General features: G+C 40.6%; 1 protein-coding gene across 2 annotated transcripts in view; it reads right to left on the bottom strand.

Moving 5' to 3' along the window:
* Window positions 1-506: 506 nt before the first annotated feature.
* NAPB (NSF attachment protein beta) overlaps window positions 507-11,847 on the bottom strand; it is a 48,743-nt gene continuing 37,402 nt past the window's right edge. For both annotated transcript variants that reach the window (XM_039220970.1, XM_039220971.1), the window contains 4 exons: window positions 5,740-5,844; window positions 4,902-4,970; window positions 4,484-4,534; window positions 507-3,502 (listed from right to left, as the gene is read on the bottom strand). In XM_039220970.1, the coding sequence (XP_039076901.1) occupies window positions 3,392-3,502; window positions 4,484-4,534; window positions 4,902-4,970; window positions 5,740-5,844 (336 nt within the window). In that variant the 3' untranslated portion in view covers window positions 507-3,391. The remainder of the gene's footprint in view (window positions 3,503-4,483; window positions 4,535-4,901; window positions 4,971-5,739; window positions 5,845-11,847) is intronic.

Here is an 11,847-nt window from a genome sequence, read left to right as displayed (position 1 = left end):
CTTTCCTCCCCAGAACTTGAGGCCCGAGTGGCTCATGGGCTCAACCCACTCCCCAAGGGCATGTGTCATCCCTGTACAGACATCCAAAGAGTGACATAATACCCTCACTGCACAGAGTTGAGGGGCTTTAGGGTTCCTCACCTCCCCCCACCACAGTCTTCTAGGAATCTGCCCTCCCTGCACTTGGCAAGTGGCTGTGGCCTAAGGGATGCCAGCAGGAGTCCTTCCCCGGGTGGCCAGATGGATGACACCGTGCAAACGCAGGGACTGCACCCAAAGGCCAGAACCAGGGTTGCTGCCAAAGCCTCTGTTGGCAGAGCTGCCCCAGGGCCATGGACCTCCACCAGGTGAGGAAGGTTTGGCAGAGCCCAACTTATGTTTGGATGAACATTCAAAGAGCCTGGAGACTATTAATGCCCACTGCCTTAACCTTAATGGGGACAAATTCACGGAAAGGAAGCTAACTCTAGATTTGTGTAAATTTATCTAGAAAAGACCCATCCAAGTTTTATTCATAATTTCCACTTTATTTTCTGTACAGGGTGATGTAAAACATACACACTCTTTCTGCTAAGGTAGAGTGATGGTCACATGGTTAGTTTTCATAATCTAATCCTCCACCCGAGAGCTCGAGGGAGGAGACCCCGTGGTGGCCGGCTCAGCACGCAGTGGCCAGCTCAGCACATGGCGGCTGGGAGCCTGCTCGGGACCACATCTCACACTGAGGGCAGGCAGGTCGCGGGCAGCATGCCGTGCTGCTGGGTCCTCCGACAGAAGCCACAAAGGTTTGCATTTGGACATTTTAAATGCACAGTATCAGAGGAGACAATAAATGCACACTTTGGTTACAGGGATGTCATCACGCACGGTCACAACTGTGCAAAAATACTGTTTTCAAATCATTAAATAAAAAAGGAAGAAATCACTTAAGCTATATAAAAATGTTGCCACAAAAAGCAAAGCTTTCCTGTAAGAAATTCTGACTGACTTGGACTATGAACTAACCACCGATCTGCTAAAATACAAGAGCCGGAACAGAAATAGTCATTATATTTTGTTCATAAAGAATATTCTGTAACCCCTGAAAACCTAACCTGGGCCTTTCAGTCATGGTCCTACCCGACATTAATGGGACATTTCAAAAGAAGGAAGTGTGTGTGGATAATGTTAACAGGGCTGTTCTCGTTTTCCTTTTATTTTCTGGCAGTTCTGGACTAGCCATTACAATTATTTTTACTCTTTTCATATAAATTTTAAAAACAAAAAATTCTTAACTCTGCTACTGATCCCCGTGTTTACTTCAATACAAACAAGCAACTCTCCAACTGTTTTTACAAACCATACTGCTTCCGCATATGGGGCTTGTCAGGGGCCCATGAGTACAGGGAAAGAAATCTCCCTAAGAGAAATCATCTGGTTCTAACTTTAAGTGGTCAGGCCAGAAGGCCCTTTCAACAAGTGAAACAAACCTTCCACAGTAATGATGAAACAAGGTAGGATTTAAATGCTCTCCAGGTGGGACAGACTCACAGCCTAAGGACACTCACCATGCCTCACTTTCACACAAGTGCATCTGGCTGGTCGTAGAACAGACTGGGGATAGGAACCTGCTCTGTGCAAATCATTTCTTCATAAGAGATTCCAATAGGAAGTGAAGAAAGCAAATGGGCCGTGTTCTTAATTGTACCATAAGTGATAGCTCACCTCCTTCTAAGGATCCCAGATCTTTGGAGGAAGGAAGGAATACTCATCAGATTCCAGAGCCAAAGGCAAGAGTGTCCATGGCTTCTGGTGCTTTCAGCCATCACCGGCCTTCCTCTCCACCAGGCTACCTTGCACAAGTGAGCCCACAAGTGCAGCCAGGGAATCCTCAGCCACCTGAGGGACAGCCTCCACCACCAGGCCTCAGCTGGCCCTTTCCAACTTTCCTTCTTGCTATGTTCTCCTTCGTCCCAGCCTGACCTGCTCACATCCCCATGCCTTCCTCCTCACTCAGCCCTTGGCCTGGCCACACCCTCTACTTCTGCCCAGCCAAAGCCTACCAATCCCAGCTGAGAGATATCTAAAAATGAAAATACCCTTCAAATTCCAGTTACTATCAGACCTAACATGGTGAATTTCATTATGTCTTTAATGATAGCAGCATAATTTAGAAAGACCCCAAAGCTAGGTCTGGGAACAAATGCATATCAAACTTAAGTCATTTAAGCATAAGAACACACACAGAGAAGATTCAACAAATAAGACCATATCTAAAGCCACTGCATATGAGCTCATAAATCAACAGAGCACATATTATGTAAACTAAAATGACACAACGAAATTCAAACATACAAGCTCAAACAATTTCATTAGCCGAGAGGAAAATCAAGCCTCCTTGGAAGCTGGCTGGCCTTCTTCCCCAACTGGACACACAGTAAGCCTCTGTACCTGTACTTACCCCACCTAACCCCACACATTCAGTAAATGGGTAAAATAGTGACTGCCCTCTCAAGCTCTGACCTCGATGCCCCCTGACCCTGATGAGGATTCACGTGGTGGGGGCACAGCAGGCACTGTCTCAACGTGGGCAAGTGTCTGAACATGAAAATAAACAAAAAGGGCAAGCCAATTAAATCATCTTTGTGTGAATATAAAGTAAGGATTCCACTCCAATGAAAAGTGGAAACAATTTCCAGGAAAAGGAAAAACTGTTTCTTATAGGTCTTAACTGTGTGAGTACAAATCAGCCAAACTCACCCTGACATCCGCCCATACACATAAGCAAGCCCTGCCAGGAAGCTCCCTTTTCGCACAATGTAAGTCAGCACTGCTGGCAGACCCTGGTTGTTCTGAATTTCTGCATGCACGTCAGCAAACACAACAATACAAAAAGCAAACACACTGGTCACTAGCACCATCAAAAGAATCACAACAACAAATAAACAATTTTTAGTAAGTGAAGTCATAAAACTCATTCTTAACAGCCATCCTGAACTAAACATGAACACTTAGAGAATACATCCAGGTGTGAATTTATAGAAAATAGGCAAAGCATCTATTAGCACGATTAGGTTGGGTACTCCAGTCCAAGAAAATGACATAAAAATACGCAGCAAAGTTAAACATGGGCTCTGCAAATATCACGATGACAAGAATAAGATTGTGAAGCGGTTCTCAAAAAACCGTGGGGGCTCCAGCGAGCATGGAATAGCCTATCACACCTACGATATGCACAGGACCTTCCCATCTGTCTGCTTCACAAAGACACAAACACAGGGAGCTTACACACACACGTGGTTTGGCTCATGTGCAACAGAGTTAAGCCATTAAATGGGCATCCCATAAAGATCATGTGGCCCTAGCATGAAACTAAAGAGGAGTCAGCTGCATGCCACAAAGACATAAACGTTCACTTTAGGTCCCCGTCTCCTTCTGCATCTCCTTGGATGGACTTTTTGATACGAAGCAACATGGTGGTAAGCCACTGATCCAAGCGAGATATTGAGTCAAATTCCTTCACCTGGTTTAAAGAAAGAGGACAGGAATTATTCCATGGAAATACAACCAAACACAAAAAAACAATGCCCCAGGCTGTTTAAATATTTCCAGTGATAATTCTCCAACTTTTTTTTCATTTAAACCTTTCATTCTAGTTTATAACTTTCTTCTTTAAAAATAGTCTGTTTTTTCATTATCCTGGGACTATTTTGATGGAGCTAATGACAAGTTCCTGTGCTTTTTATACTGCTCTGTATGCTAACATGCTCAACTCCTAACCACCTTAATACTTGGAAAAGCATACCTCATGTGACAAAGGAAATGAGACTGTGTATAAGAAGGGAATGTGGAAAATTACTGGTGTTGCATGAATGAACATCCTTGCAAACACAGGACATGTGAAAGCGAAATCCTTTTAACTCATTTCAACACATCACCAAAGAATGATATCTCAACAGGATGTGAATGGTTTGGTAGCAAAAGTTAAATGGGCAAACATTCTCTTCTACTATCACTTCAAAGCCATGAAGAATAAATTAATGGAGGATACGGAGAAATCTGCTTGATTCTAAATACAAGATGGCAAAGGATGGGAAAATAGAAAACTAATGAGCACAAAAAAAGTCTTCCATTTTTTTATGCCAAGAATATAGCAAACTCTCACTGCTTTGTTTTCATATTTTAAGCTATATTTAACTGATTTTACTTACAGTTATTCATGGATTAGATATTTTCAAAGGAAAACATTAAAATAGCAAAGTATAACAGTATGTGATATTCTCTCTTAAATTTGTCTCCCAGCTAAATTCAGCATGGCTAATGGAACTAACTGTCTAACTGTAAAGGTCTGTGGGGCATATAAAACATGGCCTTTGGAAAATACAACTTGGGTATATTGGATAAATGTTTAAACAAATGTTCAGCATTTATACAATGAAAAGGAAAAGAAGTTTCTGTAATTTAAACTTCAAAGAATGTACTGTATCCCAAACGCATAACTTACTGCTTCAGTGTAAGCTTCACTGTTCTGTTCTTCATGAGCTTCTAGAAGTTTCTGGTAGCATAAGTACAGAAAGATTAGTTTGATAGGCTAAACAGTCCTACCCATGAATAGATACTTCAAATATAGAAATAGCCTTAGTATCACATTAATTGATGTTGCCAAACACCTTACAGAATTGAGGAAATACTCAAACAAACCAAGAGCTACCACAAGGCAGGGACCCAGTATTTGTGCTAATACTTCCGAGCTGCCTGGGTTAGAACAGTATTTCCATCCTTGACTCTGCTGGCAATTGAGACCCACTCTACAAAAGCAGGAGAATGCCAATGCTCCTCACAGAATTAGAACTTCACTTCTGATCCAATCCCACCTGACAGCAAATGCTGTTCTTCTTCTTCAAAGTTGTGATGTTACTTACTTTCAATAACTTACATTCTCTTGAATCAGTAAATGCTGGAAACATTTCCTCATACTTCTCAAGAGCAAGCTAAAAGAGAAAACCACTCATTAATGTCCGACTTACTGGATCAGAAAATAAAGCACTTTCTATCTGAACATCCTAGTCCTTCAGCAAGATGTACCTGCAGCCTAGTTAAGTGTATAACAAGTTAGACTCAAGGTCAAAATCAGCACAGGAAACCTATTCAATCTGAATTACCAATATCAGTTACAAATGAATTTCTAAACTAATTTTTCTCAATTAGGTTGCTGTAGAGATGACCATGTGGACCAAATCTAATTCTTAAAAACATACAGACCAGGTGTTCGTTTCCATCCACTACACTGTCCAGATTCCAAATAAATCCCAGTCAGATATCTGCTGGAGGCTGGAGGGAAGGATGCCTTCCTTTCCCTAGCTTCGCTTCTGCCCTGTCCTCCAGAGAGGACACAGCAAGGACACCCAGATCTCTGCCTCCTGTCTCCCCAATCCCCATTCCGACTTGATTTTGGAGTCTGAAAGAAAGGATGTTATTCTACTTTTACTTTTCCCCGCTTAGCCCCCATAATGCCTTTAAAGTAAAACTACTGAAGGAAATGTGGCTACCAGTCAGCAGTTGTAGCAAGATTACAGCTGGGATGCACAGCACACTATTAACATTATTATTATTATTATTATTATTATTATTATTATTAATGTAGGCAGCTTGGTCTTGCTACAACCACAATCACCCAGTGAAGCACACCATGAATAGAGAGCCTGACGCCTGTTCTCATGGGTCAAGTGCAGCAGAAACTGACGTTGCAAGACTCCTTACCTTAGCATTCAGCTCATCTACTATGAAGTGGCAGAGGGCTGCTTTAAAGAAGTAGTCCTTTGCACTGTATTTCAACAAAGGATTATCCATGGTGTTTGTCCCAACCTAGGCACAGAAAGCAGAATTAGATTTCAAAAGTTTGCCTTCCTATTAGGCAAACTGATCCTCATCTGCATTTTAGAAAACACTTGTGTATCTTACTTACATCAGTTAAGCTATAAATACATCCTTTTAACCCAGTATCACACACTAGGAAATTCTACTAGACAAGAAATGATACTTAATACATAAAGTGCTAACCTGTTAAAAATGACCCATAAGACTGCTACTTCCAGGAAGACGGAATAGACATTATCTTTCTTCATCCCTCCTAAGTGCAACTAAAAGCCCCAGTTATTTCATATAAAACCAACAAAAGGTGACTGAAAGGTAGAGACACTGAGACACATGGAAAACACAGCAGGGCATTCCCCGGGGGTTTCTTTTCCTTTCATATATTCTGAACTTGGAGCAAAAAGTTAGCAACCCATAAGTGCCACACTGGATGCAGCAAAAAAAGAAAAAAAAAAAAAAGAAAGAAAGAATATGTAAGTTTGCTTTCTCTAGCTGAGGGATCAGGAAAGGGGGAGCCTAGCAAGACAGAAAAGTTTAGGAAATTACTGCTCTACTCCAAACACCACAGAAGACTGTGGCCCCACCCCCACTCACTTCAGCAAAGACCCTAGATGCTGAGATGGCCATCCATCCTTTTGAGACTGCAAGGGAGATCCCCAAAGTCCTGCCCCCTGCCTAGATGGCTTCACAAGGCCCAGCAGGGAACCGAGCCTTCATCCCCACCAGCTAGTAATGGCCCTCCCTTCACCCCTGCTGCAAGGCAGTGGAGACCACTGGGGAGCCTGGGCCTCACTTCCACCTGGCAGGAAAGAAGGAGGGGTCATCCCTCATCTCCCAGCAGGTGAGGTGTCAGAAGAGGCCTATGGAGGCTTATGACACCCACCATCAGCTGGCAGAGCAACCCCAATGTAGTGTGGTGGCTGCCACCCAGCAACAGTAGTGAGGGCCCCAGAAATTAACAGAGGCCCACTGGGGGCTGAGCTTCAAGCTCCAGCAGGCGGCAGTGAAGTGACAGGCTTCTACTGCATCCAGAGCAGGGTCACAGGACACTAGCCTAGAGGGAAGGTTTAAATAGGTGCCAGTCCAGTTGTCAACAGTAACTTAACAACACCCAAAAAGGAGATCTTAAGCTGAATAAGAAACAACCAACAGATGACAGTTTTGAGGTGATAGAACTGTTAGAATTAACAACAAAGATTTTAAAGGAGCTCTCATAAAAATGCTTCAAGCAGCAATTACAAAATAATGCTTAAAACTAAAGAAAAAACAGAAAGCAACAAAGAAAAAGAAATTTCCAGCAAAAAAAAAAAAAAATCCCTAAGATATAAAGAACAAGAGGAAATTTCAGAACTGAAAAACACAATAACCAGTATAAAAAACAGATGGGCTCAACAGCAAAATAGATGGAAAAGATGAAAGAATCAGTGAAATGATAACAGAAAATTAGAAATTAGTCTCAACAACAGAGGGCAGACAGACTGAAAAATGGACAGAGTACCTGCGACTATCAGACTATAAAATCAGGTCTAATACTCAAGTTGTCTGAGTCCTGGGAGAAGATGTCAGAGAGAGGGGCTGAAAAAGCTCTTAAAGAAATAATGGCTGAAAAACTTCCTAAATGTGGTAAGAAACATAAACCTATAGACGCTAGATGCTTAGTAAAACCCAAAAAGGATGAAAGCAAAGACACCCGGGCCACGCTGCATAAACTTCTTAAAAACTGAAGCCAAGGACAAAATGTTAAAAGCGGCTAGAAAAAATACCTTATCTACAGGAGAAAAACAACTTGAATGACAGCAGACTTCTCAGAAGTCACAGAGGCCATAAGTGGCACAATTTTCAGGTAATAAAGAAACAACTGTCAACCCAGAGCTGTATACCCTGGGAAAAGATGCTTCAGGAATGAAGGGGAAATCAAAACATTCCCAGATGAAGAAACACTTAGAGAATTTGTCACCACTTAACCTGACCTAAAAAAAATGGCAAAAGGATATTTGTTCTCTAAATGTAAACGAAACAATGAAAGGAGTAATCTTAGAACATGAGAAGAAAGAAAAGAACATAGTAAGCAAAATATGGGTAAATACAATGGGCTTTTCTTCTTGAGTTTTCTAAATTACGCTGGACAATTTAAGTAAAAATTGTATCATTGAGGTGGTTCTCAAAGTATGGAGAGAAAATTATATATTGAATTAAGAGGAGAAAGGGACATAAGGGAAGATTTTTATGTTATTTCACTGGAAATAATAAAAGTGATGATATCGTTAGCTTGTGATAAATTCTGTACATGATATATATACCTAGAGCAATCACTAAAAAAAGCTATTCAAAGCCATTTACTTGAAAATACTATAGATAATCAAGCAACCCACTATAAGGCAGGAAAAAGAAAACAAAGAAACAAAAAACAGAGCATAAACAGAAAGCAATAAATAAAATGGCAGACTTAAGTCCTGATATATCAATAATTGCATTAAATGTGAATGCTCCAGTACACCAATTAAAAGACAGACATTAGTAGAGTAGATTAAAAGCATGGCATAACTACATGCTGTCCACCAGAAACTCACTCAATTACAGTGATATAGGCAGGCTGAAAGAAAAAGGATGGGAGAAGCGATCTCATTTAAACATTAACCAAAAGCAAGCAGGAGGCTATACAAGGTAAAGTAGTCTTCAGAACAAAGAAAATTACCAGAGACAGAGGAGGACATTTAAAATGATAAAAGTATCGGTGTGCCTGTCCTGCTCACACCTGCTCTGGCAAGAACATTACTTAAAGCCTCGCTTCACTGTGCTCCGGGTCCCCGTGTCCCGCTTGTGACTGGTTCCAGAAAAGGCGTGTGTGGGCACAATTTGAAATCCCTGGAAGCCTTCTTTAGGAGGACAAAATGGTTGGAAATCACTGAGGAAAACCTCTCTCAGAATTGATCTCTTTATGACTGGATCTGAGGGGATTTTCCTCTGCTACTGAGAGGATCTAGAGGTGCAACAAAATCCATTTAATTTGAAGACTGATTAAAGTAGAGAAACCTAATGACAAGGAGTAAACTAATGCTCTACCAATCGAACTAGGGCCTGACACAGACTGCCAAAAACAACAGAGAACGCTCGGCTCTGGTTATCATAGCTGGCCTACCACATCATTGAACACTGAGACCCTAGCCCAAACCATGCCCAACTGTCTCACTAAGGCACCCCAGCTTGATTCATACTGGAACACTTCTGGTCAGCGCTCACTACAGCTCTATCCATTACACCAAGGGCTACCTCAGGAAACAAGCCAAAGTACACATGGTGGAGAGTCCCAAATACCACTACAAGTAAGAAAATAAAATAACCAAGGTCTCAACAAGAGAGACCAAGAGATACCATTCAAAGAACACTTTCTGAAAGCATAGGCCCTGTACAAAGAGTCTTCTTGGGTACAGCAGCTCTCATAGGTGCAGAGAGCATAACAAGCTTTTAAAACTAACAAGAGATAGAAAGCTAAACAAAATGACGAAACAAAAGAGCTCTCCTCCAAAGAAATTCTAAGAAGAATTGACAGCTAAACAACTGCTCAAAACAGATATAAGCAGCATAACTGAACAAACTTTTAGAACAATAATCATAAAATTAATCACTGGGCTTGAAAAAAGCAAAGAGGACATCAAAGAAACTATGGCTACAAACAACATGGAGCTTAAAAATAGGTATGATGAATTAAAAAATGTGATAAATGAGATACATAATAAACTGAAAGCGTCCAATGCATGGATTGAAGAGGCAGAAAGGAGAATAAGTGAATTTGAAGACACCATAATAGAAAAAGAAGAAACTGAGAAAAAAAGAGACAAACTGATCCAGGAACATGAAAGAAGAGTTCGAGAGCTCAGCGATACAGTCAAACGCAACAATATCCGTATCATAGGAATACCAGAAGAGGAAGAGAGGGGGGAAGGTGCTAAAGGAGTCCTGGGACAAATTATAGCAGAGAACTTCCCCGACCTGAGGAAGGAAGTAAACGTTGAAATACAAGAGGCACAGAGAACTCCCCTCAGACATAACTTGAATCGATCTTCTGCACGACCTACCATAGAGAAACTGGCAAAATATAAGGACAAAGAGAGAATTCTGAAAGCAGGTAGGGAGAAAAGGGCCCTAACATACAAAGGGAAACCTATCAGAGTGGTGAAAGACCTATCTACTGAACCTTGACAGGTCAGAAAGAAATGGCAGGAGATCTTCAATGTGATGAACAGAAAAAATAGGCAGCTAAGAATCCTCTATCTAGCAAGTCCGTCATTCAGAATAGAAGGAAAGATAAAAGTCTTTCCAAGTAAACAAAAATTGAAACAATTTGTCATCACTAAGCCAGCCCTACAAGAAATCCTGAGGGGGACTCTCTGATGGAAGTGTTGCGAGGAAAGAAGATACCAGAGACACCACCACAAACATGAACCCTACAAAAGATACAAAGACTCTAAACCCACATATTTCAATAATCACACTGAATGTAAATGGGCTAAAGGTTCCAATCAAAAGACATAGGGTAGCAGAATGGATAAAAAAATCAAAATCCATCTATATGCTGTCTACAAGAAATGCATTTTACACTGGAAGATACCTTCAGATTAAAAGTAAGATGATGGAGAAATATATACCATGCCACTGGAAATCAAAAGAAAGCTGGAGTAGCTATACTTATATCAGACAAACTGGACTTTAATTAAAGACAATAACAAAAGATGAAGAAGGGCATTATATAATAATTACAGGGTCTATCCATCGGGAAGAACTAACAATCATAAATGTCTATGCACTGAATATGGGAGCACTAAATATTTAAAACAATTAATCACAAACAGAAACAATCTTATAGATAAGTATGTGCTAATAGTAGGGGACTTTAATACTCCGCTCACAGCAATGGATAGATCAACCAGACAGAAAATCAGTAAAGAAACAATGGACTTGAATGACACATTGGACCAGAGGGATCTCACAGATATATTTAGATTCTATATCCTGAGGCCATGGAATTCACTTTCTTCTCAAGTGCGCAAGGCACATTCCCCAAGATAGATCACATACTGGGACATAAAGCAGCTCTCAATAAATATACAAGAATTGAGATCATACCATGCACACTCTCAGATCACAATGCTATGAAACTCTAAATCTATCACAGGAAGAAGTCTGGAAAACCTCGAAAACCATGGAGGTTAAAGAACACCCTACTGAAGAATGAATGGGCCAATAAGGCAATTGGAGAAGAAATTTTAAAATATATGGAAACAAAGGAAAATGAAAATACAACAATCCAAACTCTATGGGATGTGGCAAAGGCAGTCCTAAGAGGAAAGTACACTGCACTCCAGGCCTATTTTAAGAAATTAGAAAAAGCACAAGTGCAAAATCTAACAGCTCACCTAAAAGAACTAGAGGCAGAGCAACAAGAGCACTCCAAACCCAACAGAAGAAGAGAAATGGTAAAAATGAGCAGAAATAAACAACAAAGAGACCAAAGAAACAATTGAACAGATCAATTAAACCAAGAGTGGGTTTTTTGAAAAAATAAACAAAATTCACAAACCTCTAGCCAGGCTTCTCAAAAAGAAAAGAGAGAGCACCCAAATAGACAAAATCATGAATGAAAATGGACTTATTACAACCAACCCCTCAGATATACAAGCTATACATCCTGAGGCCAGGGAATTTACTTTCTTCTCAAGTGCGCATGGCACATTCTCCAAGATAGATCACATACTGGAACATAAAGCAGCCCTCAATAAATATAAAAGAATAGAGGTCATACCATGCACACTGTCAGATCATAATGCTTTGAAACTTGAAATCAATTACAGGAAGAAGTCTGGAAAACCTCCAAAAACATGGAGGTTAAAGAACACCCTTCTAAAGAATGAATGGGCCAATCAGGCAATTAGAGAGGAAATTAAAAAATATATGGAAACAAATGAAAATGAAAACACAACAATTCAAAATCTATGG

This window comes from Hyaena hyaena, unplaced genomic scaffold (assembly GCF_003009895.1).
Source record: "Hyaena hyaena isolate Hyena2069 unplaced genomic scaffold, ASM300989v1 scaffold_928, whole genome shotgun sequence".
Taxonomy (NCBI): Eukaryota; Metazoa; Chordata; class Mammalia; order Carnivora; family Hyaenidae; genus Hyaena; species Hyaena hyaena.
Note: the sequence above shows the minus strand (reverse complement) of the source record. Positions and strands in the feature narration are given on the sequence as shown.